The 20,467-nt window shown below is 47.6% G+C and overlaps 2 protein-coding genes and 1 long non-coding RNA gene across 5 annotated transcripts in view; 1 reads left to right on the top strand and 2 right to left on the bottom strand.

The window, feature by feature from the left end:
• Positions 1-8,657, bottom strand: LOC143433834 (H-2 class I histocompatibility antigen, alpha chain-like). Its single transcript, XM_076706429.1, has 7 exons — positions 8,328-8,657; positions 4,239-4,535; positions 2,467-2,739; positions 1,947-2,222; positions 1,703-1,819; positions 1,490-1,522; positions 1-1,144 (listed from the first exon to the last, which is right to left on the bottom strand). The coding sequence occupies exons 1-7, from the start codon at positions 8,377-8,379 to the stop codon at positions 1,140-1,142; spliced, it is 1,053 nt and encodes a 350-aa protein (XP_076562544.1). The 5' UTR covers positions 8,380-8,657; the 3' UTR covers positions 1-1,139.
• The window catches only part of LOC143433911 (uncharacterized), a 26,483-nt gene continuing 8,572 nt past the window's right edge, over positions 2,557-20,467 (top strand). The window contains exon 1 of one of the 2 annotated variants that reach the window (XR_013070387.1): positions 2,557-2,642. This is a non-coding gene — a long non-coding RNA (uncharacterized LOC143433911). Of the gene's footprint in view, positions 2,759-20,467 lie in introns of both variants that reach the window. The other variant, XR_013070386.1, reaches the window with a different exon arrangement.
• The window catches only part of LOC117702317 (H-2 class I histocompatibility antigen, D-37 alpha chain-like), a 3,521-nt gene continuing 2,299 nt past the window's right edge, over positions 19,246-20,467 (bottom strand). For both annotated transcript variants that reach the window (XM_076706428.1, XM_034493531.2), the window contains exons 6-8: positions 20,384-20,413; positions 20,180-20,227; positions 19,246-20,039 (exon numbers count right to left, since the gene is read on the bottom strand). In XM_076706428.1, the coding sequence (XP_076562543.1) occupies positions 20,184-20,227; positions 20,384-20,413 (74 nt within the window). In that variant the 3' untranslated portion in view covers positions 19,246-20,039; positions 20,180-20,183. The remainder of the gene's footprint in view (positions 20,040-20,179; positions 20,228-20,383; positions 20,414-20,467) is intronic.

Below are 20,467 nucleotides of genomic sequence, written 5' to 3' on the forward strand. Positions count from 1 at the left end.
TTGACTTGGAAAGAGTTTAATTTCACTCACTCTTAACAATAACAGTTCATGCCGGGTAGTGGTGGCACACACCTTTAATCCCAGCACTTAGGAGGCAGAGACAGGCAGATTTTTGAGTTCGAGGCCAGCTTGGTCTACAGAAAGAGTCTCAGGACAGCCAGGGCTACATAGAGAAACCCTGTCTGGAAAAACCAAAAACAAACAAACAAACAAACAAACAAACAAAAACCAAACCAAACCAAACCAACCAACCAACCAAAAAAAAACCCAACTCTTCATTATCAGCATGGAGGGCAGGAACTCAAGCAGGACAGGAACCTGGAGACAGCAGCTGATACAGAGACCATGGAGGAGTGCTGCCTACTGGCTTTTTCACCATAGATTGCTCAGCCAGCTTGCTTTCTTACAGAACTTAGGACCAGCCCGGGGTGGCCCCACCCACAATGGGCGGGACCTTCCATCAATCAGTAATTAGTAAAAAGCCCTTCAGGCAGGCAGTCTGAAGGAGTGGAGGCCTTTTCTCCCTCCTGTTAGATGGATCCAGCCTGTGTCAAGCTGACATAAAATTACCCAGCACACTGGTACTTTCTATGGGAACTGGGACTTGCAGATGGGACGTAAAGAGAGTGAGGACATGGGGCAGCTGAGAAGAACCAGTGACATAGAAGTGCTAGTGTTACAGTAGAGGCAGGGAAGCCAGCATTTTCGAGAGAGAAGAGGTTCAGATTGGAGAGAACAAGCTCAGCTGTTAGTTTTGATGGAGGAGGACAGGGTCTCAAGCCGGGACTGGAAGCCACTAGCTCAGGGACTCACTGGAGATCAGTCCCGGGTGGACTTTTATGGTTACTCTCAGTGTGGAAGTGAGGAGCTGCAGCTCAGGGCAGCGTGGAGCTGACAGGATGCAGATGTCCCCCAGTGTTTGGCTGAACCTGAAGGTTGGCTGTGGAAGGGAACACAGGCAGTGCAGGGACAGGGTCCTGGTGTGCATGGCAGGCTGGGCTCCACAGTTCTTCACATTGAGCCCATAAGATCACAGGGAACATCAGACAGTGTTGTCTAAAGAAACCTGAGGGCTCTGGACGTCACAGGAGAGACCTGAACACACTGTCTGTCACTCAGTCCACTCCAGGCAGCTGTCTTCAGGCTAGAAAATGAGAGTCATGAACCATCACTATGAAGACAACATCCCCAAAACCCACCACTCACAGGGGAATCTGGAAGTTCCTGAAACCCAATCATGTCCACATTGCCCCTCCCCAGTCAGACCCCAGAATATCATCTTTACAATCTGAGAGAGACATATCAGAGCTCTGGGAGCTGTCCCTGCCTAGGGTAAAACAAAACAAATGTATGTGTATGTATGTATTCATATCAAGGTACAACTCAGGCCCCCAGATTTCTCTGGAGGAGCTATTATGGATTCCCAGAGCTCCCATCATCCCCAGCTTCACTCCAATGGCCTCAGGACAACCCTGTGACCCACACTAACCTGGAGCTGGAGTATAGTTTCCTCCTGTTCCACCTGTGAGAAGAAAAAGCTGTGAGAGTTCAAGGAAGATCTTGACACTAGGAAGTTTCCAGAACTGACAGTAGACCCAGCTGGAGACAGCAGCAATGCGGGGTGTGGCTGTGTTTCCCATTAAGGAGCAGAACACACTTCTAAAGGAGTCTGAGAGAAACCTCAGACCCTGCTTTTTCCTACCTGTGTTTCTCCTCCTCTTCATCACAAAAGCCACCATAGCTCCCATGATGGCCACAGCTCCAAGGACAACCAGAACAGCAATGATCACCATGTTAGAGTCAGTGGATGGAGGAGGCTCTGGGAAGGACAGATACAGGAAATAAAGGTGAGGGTCATGACCCCAGCTCTCAGCCCTGACCAGCTCAGGGTCTGCAGAAGGCTCCAGCTTTCCCTGACCCCAGCTCTGCATCCACACCCTCCTTACTCCATCTCAGGGTAAGGGGCTCAGGCAGCCCCTCATGTTGCACATGGCATGCGTAATTCTGCTCCTTCCCAAGAGGCACCACCACAGATGCCCACTTCTGGAAGGTTCCATCCCCTGAAGGCCTGGTTTCCACAAGCTCCATGTCCTGGGTCAGGTCCTCCCCATTCAACTGCCAGGTCAGGGTGATGTCAGCAGGGTAGAAGCCCATGGCCCAGCACCTCAGGGTGACATCACTTTCAGGTCTGAAGCGATAGGTCACTATTGTCTGCGGAGGGTCTGCAGTAGACAGACAGATAGATGCTGTAGAAGTAGGAGACACCCCCAGGTACCCTTGGGACACACTGAGACTACAGAGGTGGTAGGTGACCACTGACACCTGCTGTAGGAAGCTACCTCCAGCACACTGGACCCACCCAGGTAGCCTACACTCCTGGTGGCTACAGGAGCTCCCCAACTACAGAGTGAGCTCTCACCCTGCTGGGCACAGGGAGGAGGGCTGGGCTTGGAGGGGTGTCATTACCAGTTCGGGTAAAGTTCTCTCCTCCCATGGTTAAGTATTTCTGCAGCCATAGGATGCACTCCTTCTCCAAGTAGGTCTTCTCTCTCTCCAGGGAGTACTCATCGTTTTCCCACTTGCGCTTGGTGTAGCCAGCAATGAAGGTGGCTGCTATATACTGCATGGAGTCCAAGTCTAAGGTCAGGTAATCCCTGCCGTCGTAGCCATACTGCCAGTGCCCTGAGGTCTTGTTGTCCTGCATCTCACAGCCATATGTGAACTGGAGGGTGTGAGGGCCTAGAAGCCCCAGGGACAGGTACGTCAGGGACCACAGATGTATTTCCCAGGCCTCTCCAGCCTGGTCCCTGCTGCCCTAGCACTGCTTCCCAGATTCCTTGGGTTCTCCGTAGAGGATGGATGTTTACACTCTAGGTAACCCAGTCTGGCTTTCCACTGATACCTTTGAAGTGCTGTAAGCTCTGTCAGGGGCAAGGCCCAAGATGCTCCAGGTCATAGTAAAAGAGCATTGGATAGGAAGCTAGAACTCGGACTTTGCTGTGCCAGTTATTCATCCTCTGTGGCTCTGTTCACCTGTGCACAAGCCTAGAGCATGACCAGAGGACTCCGGGGCAAGCAGTCCCAGAGTCCAGGGGTAACCTCCCAGGAGCAGAGCATGGCACACAAGCACGATGGTAAAGGACAGACTATGCTCAATATTTCTCCTCGAGGTTCTAGAGAATGCAAGCACTGATTTGTCAGTGTAGTGGTGCACGGTTGTAATCCCGTAACTGGGGAGGTGCAGGCAGAAGGTCATGCTGAGCTACATAGTGAATTAGAGGCCAGCTTGGGCTGCTTGAATCCCTGTCTTGAAGCAAGCAAACAAACAAACAAACAAAAAACCCCCAAACTGAACCAGACCAACCACTGACCACTAAGAGAACAGCCTTTATGCTGAAGAATTCTTTGTGTAACTGATTGTTTGGCCAGCTTAGAGCCTCCTCTGCCCCGTGGGTTTCAGGGCCAAGCTTTTTAGCCAATGCTTACTTCATCCAATGAGACTGTGTGTGTCTCTTCTTCCACACAGTGAGTTTCTGAAGGTGTGACCACATACGTGGCCAGTCGTGGCCAGTCCTGTGGAATCTCTGATCGTTTTAGGATCAGCAGGCTCACCTCTCAGCTCTCGATGGTTCCACACTGGCCTAAAGGCCCTTCACAGGCTTGTTTCAGTAGTGCTGAGCTCTGTCTCTCTCTGACTTTATGCTTTAGCTCAGACTGGCCTGGAATTCACTGTGTAGCCCAACCTGGCCTTGAACTTGAGGCAGCCATCCTGCCTCAGCCTTCCCAGTGCTGGATGGAATTACAGTGTGAATCACCAAGCCTGTCCTCTGTATTCCTCGTAGATGCATATCGGACCCATCCTCTGGTTTTAGTTAAAGTTTTGTCTCAGTTTTGAAACTTGCTGGCACTGGGTGTCTCCTCTGCTTGCTTCAGTCAGTGATAGCAAATGTTTGTGCATCTCATTGGGGTTTTAAAGAGGCGCTGGCCTCAGAGTCACAAGGGTCTGAGTGCCTTCCCATAGAAGTTGTAAACACTTTGAAGACAAATGGTTACTTGTGTTTTCTGGTTCGGACGCATGCTGTGTGTACATCTGTGACTCATGTGACAGGTGAATGCCAAACAGACCCTGAGCTCTGGGAGTAGATGTGACCAGCCTGTTCTCAAGGGACAGTCTGTCCGGGCACTGAGGGACTGGGTGAGGCAGGTAAGTGTTCCTGCCGCCATGGCCAGGCACATACCTGCTTGCTGGTGGGAGCCGTCTGCTCTCTGACTCCGGGCACCCGAGTAGTTGTAGTATTGCTGAATGTTTCTCAGGCTCAACTGGAAAATCTTCATCCGATTGGTGAAAACCTGGGTCTCGTGAGTAAAGTAATCTGGATTTTCCCTCAGCCAGTCAGCACAAGGCTCTGCCTTCATGTTCCTGCTGTCGTAGTGGATGAAGGGCTGGTTATCTACAAAGCCACTGGCAAAAAATGCAGGGACTCCTGGGCCCGGCTCAGTCATGGCTGAGTAAGAATAGTGCAGAGAGTGTGATCCTGAGGTAAGAATAGGGTTTAGTGTGAGCCACTGAGCGAGGGCCCAGCTCTAGCAGAGACAGGGCACACAAACATAAATGAGAACATTTCATGGCACCCCCACCAGCCAAGAGACTCGGGTTCCACACTGGGATACTTCAGAGCATCAGCGTAAGGGGCTGGAGAGATGACTCGCGGTTAAGAGCACTGGCCACTCTTATAGAGGATCTGGGTTCAATTCCCAGCATCCACATTGCCTCTCCCAACCATCTGTACCTCCAGCCCCAGGGGATCCAATGCCTTCTGCCCCCTTGAACCCCACAAAGGCACTTTCTGTGTGAGGCACACATGTGAAGCTGAAGTACCTTGTTCTCCCCTTATCAGAGTTTTGCCTTTGTTTTTAGTTAATTAAAGAAGCTAAGGAGACAGAGTAATGGGTTTCATCTTAGCACATTTGTGCATATGTGCATACGCTTGGGTACAGGGCCATTGTGTGTCCTAAGTGCTGGGGGGCGGGTGGAACTCAGGACTCTACATGCTAGATAGACAGCTACTCTCCCACTGACCCAAGCCTTTTTTTTTTTTCTTTTTATAAAGATTAATTTAGGGATCCAAGTTTAGTTCTCATACCCACATGGCTATTAACAACCCTCTGTAACTCTAGTCTCAGGGGATCCGATGTCCTCTTCTGGCTTGTGCAGGTACTTAATGTATGTGATGTGTATACACACACACACACACACACACACACACACACACACACACACACACAGACCAGGAGAGGGTTTCTGATCCCCTGGAAGTAGAGTTATGGGTGGTTGTACTGGGAACTGAACTTCCACCCTTTGCAAGAGCAGTGTGCATTCTTTACTAGTGAAACACCGCCACAGCCTCCGCCATTAGACTCTGTTACCAGTGAAACACCTCCACAGCCTCTGCCATTAGACTCTGTTACCAGTGAAGTACCTCAGCAGCCTCTGCCATTAGACTCTGTACCATGTGCTTCCCTGAACCACCCACTGCTCTGTCCCATACTCCTAGCCCTTCTCCAGTTGCTTACATTTCTTTCCTAGTTAAACCCGGCTCTGCTGCTTCTGTTTTATCACATGATCCGTATTACCTGCTTCCTTTAAGATCTGTTCCATGTTTCCATCTTTTGCAATCCTCCCATATATTTAAAAGTACATATACACATGTGTGTATAATTTTATGTTTGTTTTTCAATGTTTGTTTTTGAGAAGGGCTCATGTAGCTGAGGCCGGCCTTGAACTTCTATCTTACTGCCTCCACCTCCCAAATTCTGGGATTACAGGTGTGTACCATCATACTCAGCATGAAAATAATAATGATAATGATAATAATAATTTTAAATCGGAGTTCCAATGATGAGAAATATGATATTTGTCTTTCTGAGGCTTGCTTCTTAGTGTACTGATTTCAGTTGTATCCATCTCTCACAATGTCATAATTTCATTTTGCTTAAAAATGGCATGGAATTTCACTTTATAGTGAAGTAAGATTTCATTGTATTGTATCAAATTCTAGTGTGTATTTGAACTGCATTTTGTTGTTGTTGTTTGGTTTTTCAAGGCAAGGTTTCTGTGTAGCCTTGGCTGTCCTGGAACTCACTCTGTAGAACAGGCTAGCCTTGACTCACAGAGATCTGCCTGCCTTCCAAGTCCTAGGTACCATCTCCTGGCTTGGCTTTTTCTTTATCTAGTCTTCTGTGGATACACACCCAAGCAGGATTTCCAGGTTGTTGTGGGTGTTTCCTGTGGGTGTTTCCTGTTCTGAGATATCATACCCAGCTCCATTTATACTTTATAAGAAAGCTGGTAGGAAGTCCAGGCTTCTCCCCTTTATCATTCTATAACCCAAAGCCTCAGAAGTCTCCTAGGGGCTCCTAAGAGGCACTGGTAGGGTCTGGGAACCACAGCCAGAAACCCCTCTATCCCAATCTGTCTCTATATAAAGTTTATTTCATTGTGGTCGGAGGGATTGACCCCGACACATGACAGGCACTCTGCCTGCTGAGCTTGTGTTGAGCTCTAGTTTCTGTTTTGTTTTTAAGATTTATTTATTTGAGTACACTGTCATATCAAAAGAGGGCATCAGATCCCATTACAGATGGTTGTCAGCCACCATGTGGTTGCTGGGAATTGAACTCAGGACCTCTGGAAGAGCAGTCAGTGCTCTTAACCACTGAGCCATCTCTCCAGTTTCTCTCTCCTTGGTTTTTTTTTTTTTTTTTTTTTTTAAGGCATCCTTTCCTTCCCAGGACCTGTGACCTTCACATCTCCACCTACCTGTCACCTTGATGCTTCCTATGCATCCTAGGCCTTCTGCCTAGGATGGTCTTTCTTATGCACCTTCACAAGGGGACCCACAAGTCCGTAAACACATCTGCTATCTGATAAGGCCCCCCAGCACAAGACAGGAGTTAGAGACCTAGAGAACCACAGGACAACTTCTCATGAAGTTGTGCAAACTGGCCAGAGGTGCACTGTAAAACCCTGTGAAGACCAAGTTGCAGGTGCAATCTCTTCTTCCTTGAGGACCTTAATCTGTCTCTCTGTTCAACTGGTAAGGCCCTTCCTTCTACATGACAGAGGAATTTCTGCTGTGCCAGAAATTCCCTGATTTAATGTAAATCCTATCCAAAAACAGCCTCGCAGAAACGTCAACAATAATGTTTAGCCAAATATCTGAATACTGTGTTCTAGTCAAATTGATACACAAAATCAACCATTATAGTGAGCTAGCATAAATACATAATTATACATGATATTTTCACGAGTATTTGCATGCAATAAATATGAGGATCGTGAATTTGAGGGTCACGTAAATAGAATCCTATCTCAAGAATAATTATTAATGATAATGATGATGATAATGACTGTAAAGAGATCATCTTGTGTATTGTATGAATGCCTTACCTGTCAATTTCAAAGCTTATGGCTTAAGCAGGAAATAAGAGGTGGGACATGGGGAGGAGAAAGAATTCTGGGAGAGAAAGAGTCAGGGAGAGGAGCCTGAAAAAAAAGGTGAGGAGACAGACACACGGACACATGGTACCTGAGCACAGGTAACCAGCCAGGTGGCAAGATGCAGCTTAAAATTTTAGTTATAATCTAGTCAGAGTAGAGTCTAACTATATGGCCAAGGTATTTGTAAATATGATTTGAGTCTGAGTCTTATTTCTGGGAGCCTGGGCTGGCAGGAAGAACCCGGACTTAACTTTAACAAATGATGGTGCCAGGGAGACAGACTGCTCAGCCAGTAAAGGCACCTGCTGACACCATATGGTGGAAGGAGACCTGATCCAAATTAGGTTGTCCTGACCTCCACATCTGAGCTGTAGTATGGGTTGCAGGCTATGTACGTGAGCACACACAAACATGCATATGAGTTACTGTACACTACAATGTGTATACTTTGTAAGTAAACATGCAGTTCACAGAAGTAGGGAGGTTGTTGGGGAGACTGCTAAGAGCACTCACTGCTCTTCAGAAGTCCGTGGTGTACTTCTGAGCACCATCTGGAGGGGGCCTCATGCCCTCTTCTGACCTCTGGCATGTATACACATATACAAGCAAATACTCAAACCCACATTAGAATGTAAGGAAAGGGTGGTTTGGTGGTGCATGCCTTTAATCCCAACTTCTGTGAGTTCAAGGCCACCCTGGTCTACACAGTGAGTTCTAAGACAGCCAGAGCTAAGTGACACCTAGTCTTCTGCAAAATGGCCCAAGGTTCCCTGTTGGAGGTTTTTCTGCCTTAAATTTACCCAGCCCACTTCCCAATACTACTTACGGGCTCCGCTGTCCTGGGGGAGGCTCAGGACCCAGAAGATAAGAGCCCACATGGATGGTGTCAGGATTAAGTTTTAAGTCTTCTCTGTCCTGACAAACTAGGTTTTAAAGAAATGAAACTGCTTACAGGAACCAGAAACTGAAAGCAGTGTGGGTAGAGTGTGTCATCAACAGATAAGGGCTAAGGGCGGATCCAGTGAGAGCTTTAGGGATACTTCTCTTCCAGGGTTCCTGCAGAGCTCCCCCTAGGATGATATGAGGGCCTTCTTTTCTGGATATAGATCGCTGGCTCACAGGCTTGTGACTCCTAGTGGCCCCTGCAGGGCTTGTGCCCTCTGTGTGACCAGCAGCTCCAGCTTGTTTACTTTTGAACCCTCACACTTTCCTGTAGCCCGCCAGCCACGCCCCTGCCACACCCCTGCCACACCCCCACCACACCCCCGCCCCTTCTCAGGCAGGAAGTGGTGGTGATCAAAGCTACAGCAGTACTTGTCTCCTTCCTTCTCCTACCTGCGTTCATTTCAGCGGATTCACCTAGAGCATCAAGGGCTCCCGGACAAGGCATCCGCTGTGCTAGCTTAGTGTGCCGTTGCTTTCTTTTTCCTTCTCACTAGGTACTTTGTGTTTTAAAAAGATTTTATTTTATATTCTTTTAGAAAAAAAATTATTTTATTTTTAATTTGTGAGTGTGTGCGTGTGTGTGTGTGTCTTAGTCTTAATTAGGGTTTCCATTTCTGTGAAGAGACACCATGACCAAGGCAACTCTTAAAAAGGACAACATTTAACTGGGGGTGGGGGGACAGGCTAGCTTACAGGTTCATGGGTTCAGTCTATTATCATCAAGGCAGGAAGCATGGCAGCGTGCAGGCAGGCATGATGCTAGAGGAGCTGAGAGTTCTACATCTTGTTCCAAAGGGAACCAGAAGACTGTCTTCCAGGCAGTCAGGGAAGGGTCTCAAAGCCCACACTCACATTCCTCCAACAAGGCCACACCCACTGCAACAAGGCCACACTCCTAATAGTGCCACTCCCCGGGCCAAGCATATTCAAACTACCACAGTGTGTGTGTGAATGTGTGCCACATTTGGGTGGGCAGCCAAGGATGCGGCATTGGATACGGTGGAGTTGGAGCCAGAGATGATTGTCAGCCGCCTTATATGGATGCTGGAAATTGAGTCTGGTTCTCTGCAGGAAAAGCAATATGTGCCCTGTGCAAACATGAGGATCTGAGTTCAAATCTCAAGCACCCGTGTAAACAGCCATGTTAGGCCACACCAGTGACTGGAGTGCTGGGGAGGTGGAGAGGGGAATCACTGGGGCTTGCCGGTTGCCAGCCTAGCCTTTGGCCTGCAGGGCGGTCACTGCTCTCATGCTGTAAGCTGTACCATATACAACCAGGAAGGGTGAAGATGGAAGGAGGGGGTAAAAAAGAACCAAATAGAATGATAAGTATGCTTGAGACACCACAGCTATTCAGTTACTTTGTGTGCTAAGTAAAGAAAAAATAATAATTAAAAAGCTTAATTAGGGGCTGGAGAGATGGCTTAACACTTACCTGCTCTTGCAGAGGACCCAGGTTAGGATCCCAGCATGTATATCAGATTCACGGGATCCTTCGATCTCAGCTAGCTTCTACAGGCACCTGAGTTCATGGTGCACATAAACTCACACAGGTGCAAGTGCGTGGGCATGCACGCACACACACAGACTAAAGTTTGTTTTAAATTTTAAGTACAAACTCCTTCCTGCCCTCCAGACAGCATGTCTTCTCTTTCATCCTCTTTTCAGGGTAAAATGTCTTTGCTGTTTGTTTCCTCTGATAATCTGTGAATCTTTGCCTTGCAGTCAGTTAGAGGAGCAGTTACTAGTGTGTGGTGGTCCTCCAATTAGCCACAGCTGGTCAAAGACCAGGCTCTGTATGACACCCATGCCAGGAAATCCTGATTCCAACAGGCTTGTCACTGCTTGTCTCTGTAGCTTTCTTACATGGTTCTCAAGCACTGAGACCTGCAGGACTAGGGACTGTCCTAACTAATCCAGTACTCAGGAAGCTGAAGCAAGAGGTTTGTCCTGAGTTCTAGGCCAGTGTGGGCTACATAGTGAGTTCCAGAGTGGACTACATAGTGAGTTCCAGAGCAGGGCAGGATACAGATGAGACCTTGTCTCAGTAAAAGGGGCAGTGGGATTGGAGATATGGTGCAGCAGTTTGGAGCATGCACTGCTCTTGCAGAGGACTAGAGTTTGGTTCCCAGCACCCTCATCCAGCCACTCATAACCACCTGGAACTCCTGCTCCCAATGCACCCATCTGAACTCCTCAGTCACCCCCAGGTCCAGATACATACACAGACACATATGCAAACACATGCTTAAAAATAATAAAAATAAGCTAGGCAGTGGTGGTACAGCACTTGAGAGGGAGAGGCAGGCTCTTGAGTTCGAGGCCAGTCTGGTCTACAGAGTGAGTTCCTGGACAGCCAGCACTACACAGAGAGACCCTGTCTTGCAAAACCAAAATAAACATCTCTAAAAATAATAAAATACAATTACAAGATAAAGGAAAAATGGTCAAAGGATCTGAATATTCTGTAAAATTAGACAAGCGTATGAAGAATAATAGTCAGGACCCACACCACAGTGAGCAGCTCAGTCAGAATGCTAACTAGCAACAGCAATAACGGGAAAACCCACGGGAGGATGTAGGGAAGTGAGAATGTAAATGATTGTAGCCATCACGTGCTGTCCACGTGCTGTCCACGCCATACATGCTTATAAGGCGCACGTGCTATTTAAGCCTGCAAGGCATTGTGGTGCATGTGCTGTCCACGCTATAGATGCTGTAAGGATTACATCATATCAACACCTGCAAGGCACGTGATATCCACGTGCCTACAAGGCACGTGGCAAAAGCATATAAATACCTCAAAATTCCCTTCAATAAACGAGACTTGATACGAGACTTGATCAGAATCTCTGTCTTGTCTCCATTCTTCGCGTCACCTGCCCCAAGAGCCCCACTCTCTCTCTTGACCAGAGCATCTAGCGACAAAAGTGTTGAGGAAAAGCGTTGAGGCAGAATGCGGGTTTCAACAGTCAGACTACTTCCTGCTTGAGCTCACTACTTCCTGCTGACTAGGGGCATTGAGTTCCTTGGGTGAGTTTGGTCTTCGCAGTCAGGATATCTATTTCTTCATGTTTTTTCTTTGTGAACAACTGCTTAACAAACGGAGACCAACAGCCACCAACAACCCAACCTGCCCTCCGAAGAGTCCCCAGAATTCTGAGTGTCACACAATTGCAGGAACTGTCTGCAGTTGGCAGTCAGACCCCTGCTAGAGCAAGAGGCATGGTCAGTTGTCTCAAAGCAGCCCCATGTCCCCACACCTGGGATTAAAAATGAAAGCACATTCTTATAATAGTTCTGTGTTTTTAAGGAAACCAAAATTCTCACTACGTAAGCATGTCAGCCTACATGTAATTCTAAACTCCAGAGGTGGACACGAGATTCCCCAGAGCAAGCTGGCCAGCTGTATCAGTGGGCTTTGGGTTTGACTGAGGGCCTTGTCTTGAGTAGCCATCATTGTCGTTCCTGTAGCTTGGGTTGGGTTTTGGTCTCTCTCACCCTGCTGCAGAGCAAGAGCAACTGTTTAAGTTTTTATTTTATTTTATTTTTTTGATTTTGTTACTGTTGTGTTGGTAATGGGGTTGTGTGACATGTGTGTTATAGCATGTATGGAGAGGTCTGAGGACACTTCCGTCTTTACATGGTGGAGTTCCAGGTCTTCAAAGGAGAGTTTGAAGAGGCCTCTTGGCTGTGGGCCCTTCCTGCTTTCCTTGGCAGAGAGGAGGTAGGTAGGGGCTGTCTTAGCCTCCATCCAGTCCCACCAGGCCCTTTGGAGTGCCAGGGGAGTCAGCGGCTGCAGCCTTCAGCCTGGCAGGTCACTGTCGGGCTTCAAAGCCAACCCTTTACCCACAGAACCACGGCACAAGCTTCTTCTGCTAGTGTGTTCACAGCTCTCAGGCTGTGTGGGTAGACACCAGTTTGGGACCCTGTGGAACATGAAATTTTGCTGTTGGACACTGCTGCGTCTAACTGGTGTTACAGAAGAATACTGAATGATTGAGCAGGAGCTAAGGGGTTGAGGATGTTGTTAAACCCTTTAAACCTGTGATTGGTGGTGCTTCCCACTCCTTTAAAGGGGCTGAGGATGAGCTGGGGGGGGGTTAGATGTCTAAAACTTGTCGGGGAGGGGGCCCTGAGATGGTTCTTTCCGTGGGGAAGAACTCTCACCACCACACCTGATGACCTCAGCCTCACACTGATCCCCAGAACCCCACGTGGAAGGAGAGAACCAGCTCCCTAACATTGCCCTCTGACCTCTGCACACATTTATGCTATGCATGCACCTACACAGACATACACACAAAACAAACGCTTTAAAAAGACCCAAACCATGCTGCTCCCATCCCCACCCCCACCGTACCCCACCCCTGAAATAAACCTTGAGCTGGCAAAACTCAGTGGGAAAAGGAAATTACTACCACGGCTAATGGTCTGATTAGATACGGGCAGTGAGCTTCCTGTCAGCTTGTTCAGAAAAGAAACCTAAGGCCTGGGAATTGGAAAATGAAACTTGAGGAGGCTGAGGGCGGGGATGTGTGTGTGTGTGTGTGTGTGTGTGTGTGTGTGTGTGTGTGTGTGTGCCTGGGGGCTAGGAGTCATCCTCAGCCCAACTCTCTTACATAACAGCGCCCTGTCTCAATACCTCATTTAACCGTCTTCCTGCATTCTGGGAGTCAAGCTGTGGATGACCGCTGGCTGCAAGGTCCCAGAGGCGGGACTTAGAGCTCCGCATGTTACTCCCTTGAACCTTTGCCTAAAACTCTAGTGAGCGTGGGAGGCAGGGCCAGCACCTGCAGGGTAAAGCATTAGTTTGACACATTCTTTCATTTTCCTCCTGTGCAGTCTTCAGTCCTCCCAGGCTAATGAGCGCCTAAACCCAAGCTCTCCCCCTCCTTTGCCATATGTGTGTCAATCAAGAATTCTCTTGATGTTGATTTTGGAGGGGGAACAGGACAGACAAGTTCTCCACACAAGTCCACTGGGGGAGGAAAGCAGGAGGAGGAAGACACCATGCTCTTCAGTAAACGAAGGGACAAAGGAGTCATTGTTTCTTTCACCCAGATCCAACTTGCACTTCAGCTTTCCAACCAGGTTTCTACAGAAACCCCACTGCTCTTCCTTTGCCATTCGGCCGCGACTTAGGGGTGACTACATGGAACTGCAGGCTCTCCAAAACTTTATGTATAATAGTTTCCCAGTGAGCTCCCAAAGCCAGGGCTGTCTCTGGCCATATTAGAAGGGAATGGAGGAAATAAAATGATTACTGTGCAATAATATTAAGAGGTTGGTGTGAGGGGCTGGAGCGCTGACTCGGTGGTTTAAGAACACTGGCTGCTTTTCTAGAGGACCTGAGTTCTATTCTCAGCACCTGCATGGAGGCTCACAACTATCTGTAGCTCCATTTCCAGGGGATATAAAGACCTCTTCTGGTCTCTGAGAGCATCATGCATGTAAGGGATGCACAGACATACATGTAAACAAAGTATACACACATATAAAATTTAAAGACTTTTTAAGAGGTGAATCTGAGAGAATGCCTGACTATCACCATTTTGGGACAGGAGCTGCCATGGTGACTGAGCAGAGACCCCAGCTTGTGGCCAAGCAAGGACATAAGCAGAACTGTATATAAAATTGAGGGGACTGTTGACATTTTCCTGTTGGAAAATATAACTCTGAGATAACTATATCTCAGGGAGATACCTATAGACAGCTGCCCTCCTAGAGTCCACTAGCTACCAACCCTCCCCTGCTGCTGCCATTGACAGGTACCTAAGACTCCTTAGTGTACATAAAAGGAAACCATAAACCAGGGGTAGTGGGACTTGGGGGATGCAGCCACTGAAGGTCATATGCAGTGACTCACACACTGTCACTCATTACTCAGGCTGACCTTTTCTGAGTCATTTTCTGAGTGGTTGGTACTGTCCAAACTTGGATTAGAATGCGGTATAATGCGGTATAATGCGGTGTGCTGTATGAGATGAGAATACCCTGTCAGTTTAGTTTCTGTTTTTTATAAAGTGTCCTGGTAGGAAGAAGCCTGAGGGGGGGAGGGCTTTATTCAGTTTATGATTCCAGGTTACAGGTGTCAGGAAGCCAAGGAAGCAGAAGTTTAGGAAAGCCAGCCATGCCACAGAGTCAGAGGCAGAGAGAGGAGTGTGTACATCTAGGCTCACTTGCTTGCTCAGCTGTCTTTCCACTCAGAATGGAGACTGCTGAGGGAATAGTGAGACAATCTCCCACTGACATGTCCACCATCCAGTCCAGTGTGGACAGTTCCGCATTGAGATTCTTCCCATGTAGTTCTAGGTCGTGTCTCTTTGAGAGAGTTATCACAGCACTTGAAGTTCTGAGTGGACTAGAGAGCTTGTATTCCCCAGACATAGCATGTTTGGGAAGGTGGCAGGGAAGTGGAGTGTCCCCATCAGCAGTGGGATCTGCTGAGTGCAAACTGTTGCCTAAAGGGGGAAACTAACAGGAAGGGACTTTGTGAACAGCAGTGTCCGCTCCATCATCAGATAAAGCATAAGAATGAAAGAAAACAGAAGACAAAAATGCTAGCTTGCATATTCTACAGCTGGTAGGGTAGAAAAACCCCACACCACAGAGGTCAAGTCCACACAGGGCTAGAGAGTTTATCCTGGGATCCAAAACCATGGACACCTTGGGAAGACACATACAGATAGTGGGAGTCAGGGATACAAAGAGTAGATGTTTTAAAAGTTTGACCCTTAAAGAAGAAAAATATCTATAATCCAGCATGAACAAGAGCCCCATACAAGGAAATTTGGTAGCCCCAGAGTATCCCCTTCTGATCTATTAAAATTATGGGGAAATTTTTATTCAGGCTTATGGGCAACCCTGGTGGCGTGGCTGCAGGATGTGAGAGTGACGTGAGTGCTGTGGGGGAGGTCACCCCATGCGTCCCTTCACTTGTGGTGAACTCTAAATGCCAGTTTGACACAACCCAGAACTTCGGGGGAACAGAATCTCAACTGATTGACCAGCGGGCATGTCTCTGGGGAATTTTCTTGATTGATGGTGCTGTCTTAGGCAGCACCATGCCCCTAGGCAGGAGGTCCCAGACTGTAAGAAAGATAGCAGGAGAGCCACGCCCACCAGCCAGCAAGCAACATCTTTCATGGTCCCTGCCAAACTTCTCTGGGTGTGAAGTGAGTTCCTTTGTCATATCTGTGGAATAACAAGCAGGCAGTGTGGACTCATTCATTTCTTTTGACTGTCTCAGGCTCCCACACCGTGGCTTCCCTCCGTGATGGATGGACTGTAACCTGGAATTGTAAGCCAAATAGACTTTCCCGCCCCTACTTTGTCTTTGGGCTGAAGTGTGTTTTATCTCAGCAATAGAAAAGGAAACTAGAATACATTGCTATGGTGATTTGCAGCAGCATGAGGGAAAATCCATCTTATGAGACGTCTTAGATAGTGGGTCTTGAATCTGCATAGCTAACGTGGTGGGCCATAGACAAGGCAAGGTCTTAGAGTGCTCAGGAATCAAAGAGTAATTCGGAATCAAAAACAAAAGTGTGGCGGTTAAGCTGTCCCCATCAGTGCACACTCTGGCTTTCCCACATGACTCCGATGCAGCCTTGGTGACCCCACACTACACACCAAGGAACAATGCCCCGAGTTCCTCTGCTCAGACTTGAAACCACCACACTTTAGGAGTTGTAGTGTTTTACTGTACACGAAGTTTTGTACTCTCATGGAGATATGGTCTAATTGCAGAAAATACAGTACTGTCCTCAGTGTGTAAGCATGCCGGATTACATTATGTTAGGGTGATTTTAAAGGAAGGATAACTCAGCAATTCAGAGCACCTACTGCTCTTGGAGAGGATGTGGGTTCAGCTCCATCACTTACATGCTGGGTCACAACTGTCTGTAACTCCAGGTCCTGGGATCTGATGCTTCTTCTGGCCTCCAGTGGCACCAAACACACACGGTACACAGATAGACATGCAAACAAGCACTCCCACAAAATAAAAATAAAAATCTTTTGAAACTTGGTATTTGAGTTGCTGACTTAAGTCTGACAAAAACAAACTGCTCCAGCTGGGGATTTAGTTGATTAGAACACATGAAGTCCTGAGTTCTGTAGTCAGCACTGCATAAAGCATGCATATGGCACATCCTTAGCTACCAAGCAAACATGAGGCCAGCCTGGGGTACATAAGAGACTCTGTTTCAAAAAAATAGACACCAAAACAAAAACAACAAACAAAAAAATAAAGACAAAAAGTTGTTACGTGAATTTGGGCTTGGGATTAGGGCCTGTTTTTTGAATGGCCTTAGATATACTTCTGTCATTTTGTCTCATGCATTTATATAAAGTGTCATTCTCAGTACTGATGACTATAAAATGAAATTATCAATAACTATGAAAAACATCAAAGATGCTCCTCCAGGATCAAATACTTGGCCAATATTTAATCATCCCCCACCCCTCCCATGTCTGTTTTTAGAGAGTTTCTCATGTAGCTCCGTAGCCTAGGCTGGCCTTGAACCCACTCTGTAAATAAGGATGACTTTGAACTCCTGATCCTATGCCTCTGCTTCTCAAGTGCTGGGGTTACAGGCATGCAGCACCACCTCTGACTACGCTAAAATTTCTTTAAAATGAGCATTCCATATAGAAATTTGCTTTAATTTAATAACTTGTAAAAATTATATATGTATATCAAATAATACCTTTTGTTTGGTTGGTTGGTTGGTTTGTTTTTCAAGACAGTTTCTCCGTGTTGCCCTGGCTGTCCTAGAACTGACACTGGAGACCAGGCTGTCCTCGAACTCAGAGATCCATCTGCCTCTGTCCCACAAGTGCTCAGGTTAAAGGTGTGTGCCACCACCACAGCACAAATAATTTGTTTTAAAATAAATTGTTTTATTATCCGTGTTTGATTTGTATATCTGTTTTATATTTCCAAAAGCCCAAGGCCATGTGAAGATATCTTGGCAGAAAAGAAGTCATAAGTAGAAAGTTTTAGAAGCCTTGCTTTGATGGATTGGTTTATATTCCAGATCCATGATGCTTTCCTGTCCCATGGGAAACTGCAGATGAAGGCGAGTCTCTGCTGGGAGTCGGGGTGAGGGAGGCAGCACTTTATGTACAGTCCCACAGTCCAGACTGGACTGTGCTTACCTGGGAGATGCTGATCCAACAAGGGCCAGAAGAACTGGCATAGCACCAGGCATGGTGGCTCACTCATTTAATCCCCAGCACTCGGGAGGCTGAGGCAGGCAGATCTCTCTGAGTTTGAGGCCAGCCTGGTCTACACAGTGAGCTCCTAGCCAGCCAAAGCAACATAGTGAAACTCTGTCTGAAAAAAAAAAAAACAAACAAAAAGTAGGGGCTGGGAAGATGGCTCAGTGGTTAAGAGCACTCACTAAATGAACTCCACAGGTCTTGAGTTCAAATCCCAGTACCTACATGTGATGGGATGTACATTTGTGATGGGATGTAATGCCCTCTTCTGGTGTGTCTGAAGACAGCTACAGTATGGACAAATACATAAACTAAATAAATTGCACGGACCTTTGTTTACAGCGATGATGCACTGGTTGGTATAGCTCACATGGACCAGAATCACTGTGAACCTGACTGGTTTGAACCGCAATGCTAACCAAGTATGCAGGCCCGCTGAAGGAGGTGCAGAAGAACCTCAAGGCCCAGTTAGAGAACTAAGGAATACATAGCTGGATTCACACAGGCTGGGGGCACCAAGAGAGAAATGACAGAAACCTCGAGGAGTGTGGAGGCCTGAGGGCTGGAGGGAGGTGAGGTGGAGCTGACTCTCTTGTGTTGCCATACTACACCCGTGTGTGACTGGCGGGGCCCCAGGTTGAATTGTTACTCCTCACAAGTGTGATGTTTGAATACTTACTTGGTCACAGTTGGTGGAACTCTTTGAGCAGGTCAGGAGAAGCGGCCATGTGGGAAGAGGCCTATCACTGGAGATAGGCTTTAAGGTTTCAGAAGCCTGCTGAGCCATTTTTATCCATCATTCTCTGTCTCATGCTTGTGGATCAAGAGACAAGTGGCCAGCGTCTGCTCCAGCACCATGCCTGACTGACTGCTGCCATGTTCCCTGCCATGGTGGCCATGGACTCTAAGTCCCCAACAAACTTTTCTATAAGTTGCCTTGGTCATAGTGTCTTATCACAGCAAGGAGAAAAATAACCAAGACAGATGGTTAACACCAAACAACAGAAACTGCTATAAGGCTGTGAGTCGTTCACAGCTACCATCAGAACATTTGTCCAGCCCACGGACCTTTTGTTTTTTAAAAGATGTAATTTTACGTGTGTTGGTGTTTTATCTGCATTCATGTCTGTGTGAGACAAGGACTGTTTGTTACTAGTTACAGACAGTGAACTGCAATGTTGGTGCTGGGAATTGAACTCAGGACCTCTGGAACCTCTTAACCACTGAGCCAACTCTCCAGCCCTAGGCTTGGTTTTTTTGAAACAGGGTTTCTCTGTGTAGCCTTGGTTGTTGCTGGAGAGATTTAAACCGGCGGCATTCAATCTGGCTTTTCTTATTCAGCCACCATGTTCCCAACTAGCCTAGGCCTGCAGCCACAAGCGGAGGCGGCATACCACTGCTGCTCAGCTCAGGCCGTCTGCTCAGAGGCCAGAGACACCGGCCCTGCCACCCAGGAGACGCCAGAGTGGGAGATGGCTCTGCCAATCTTCCACGCTGTCTCCGCAAGGCTTGGCTTTGCCCAGACCATCCCGCCATCCACGCAGGCCCGATGTGAAATGAGACTCTAATGCTTAAATATTAATCAAAGGCTTTATATATTTGGTAATGCTCAGTAACAAGATGCCCACACAATTAGAGGTGTTTCCCAATTAGCTAACCTAAATATAAGTTGTTACCCAGGACTGTTCTTGGTACATGCGAGGTCATCCATGGTGCTACATCTCTGCCTCTCCTCGCTCCTCCTCTTCCTTCTCCTTCCTCCTCCCACCTTAGCTTCTCCTACTCTTGGCTATCTTGGAACTTGCCTTATAAACCAGGCTGGCCTTGAACTCAGAGGTCCACCTGCCTCTGCCTCCTGAGTGCTCGGTGGCGCATGCCACCACCACCCATCAAACAGCAAACACTGTTAACCACTGAGCTATCTCTCCAGTCATTGTCCACCTCAGTCCTTTTAATGACCTTGTGTGACTCTAAAGAAACTGATGTCTAAGGATAAACAGACAGCACAGTTGAACAAAGTGTGCCCTGTCCCTGCCCTCTCTCCGATGGGGGGCTCACAGCATGTTCTTCCTACAACAACAAGAGCACACCACACACCCAGCTCACAAACATCTGCCAATGTCACTACCACTGCACAACTGTGTTACCTTGCTGGAAACTGCATTTTCATTCAGAACAGATTAAAAAAAAAAAAAAAAAAAAAAACAGTAGGAAACACCCAGCCAAGAATCAGATTATAATTTTGTTATGAGATCAGGTGTCCAGGTAGGCGAGGAAGAACTAGGCTTGTCAGTTCTTCACAGGGGAAAGCAGCATCCTCAGACGGTTAGTCAGAACTTGTTACTCAGCCCCACGAGGCAACTGTCTGAAACAATAGAACAAGAGTCATGAACACTCAATATAAAGATGCCCAGTCACTCAAATGTCTAAATCTGAGAGGCCCTGGGACCCAGTGTTCTCCCCTTTGCCTCAGGTCCAATTCCAGGCCCCTAGGGGTTTTTGTACCTTTTTATGCCTTCTGAGGCCAGTCAGGGACCTGGGAAGCCTTGCAGCCTGCAGTAGAAGAAATAAGAAGGCACACTCAGGAGACGGAGAGGACATGGCAAGAGGAAATTATGGGCCGGCTGAACTCCCCATGAGCTCCAGCTCCATCCCAAGAGCCTCAGGGACAAGGGTGCCCCTGTCCCTCCTCCCAACATGCACACTTACCTGAAATATGAACATAGCTTCTTTTTTCACCTGTGAGACGAAAAGCCATGAGAGACCAGGGAAACTCCAGCCCTAGGAAGTATC

The sequence above is a fragment of the Arvicanthis niloticus genome, unplaced genomic scaffold (genome assembly GCF_011762505.2).
Source record: "Arvicanthis niloticus isolate mArvNil1 unplaced genomic scaffold, mArvNil1.pat.X pat_scaffold_691_arrow_ctg1, whole genome shotgun sequence".
Classification (NCBI taxonomy): domain Eukaryota; kingdom Metazoa; phylum Chordata; class Mammalia; order Rodentia; family Muridae; genus Arvicanthis; species Arvicanthis niloticus.

Bases quoted from the DNA above. Each gene is read 5' to 3' on its own strand.
- LOC143433834 (XM_076706429.1), bottom strand. From the start codon at position 8,379: ATGTGGGCTCTTATCTTCTGGGTCCTGAGCCTCCCCCAGGACAGCGGA. The intron at 4,536-8,327 runs GTAAGTAGTATT...TTCTTACCTCAG, and splicing joins CCCCCAGGACAGCGGAGCCC to GATCACACTCTCTGCACTAT. The intron at 2,223-2,466 runs GTAATGACACCC...TGTCTACTGCAG, and splicing joins AGAGAACTTTACCCGAACTG to ACCCTCCGCAGACAATAGTG.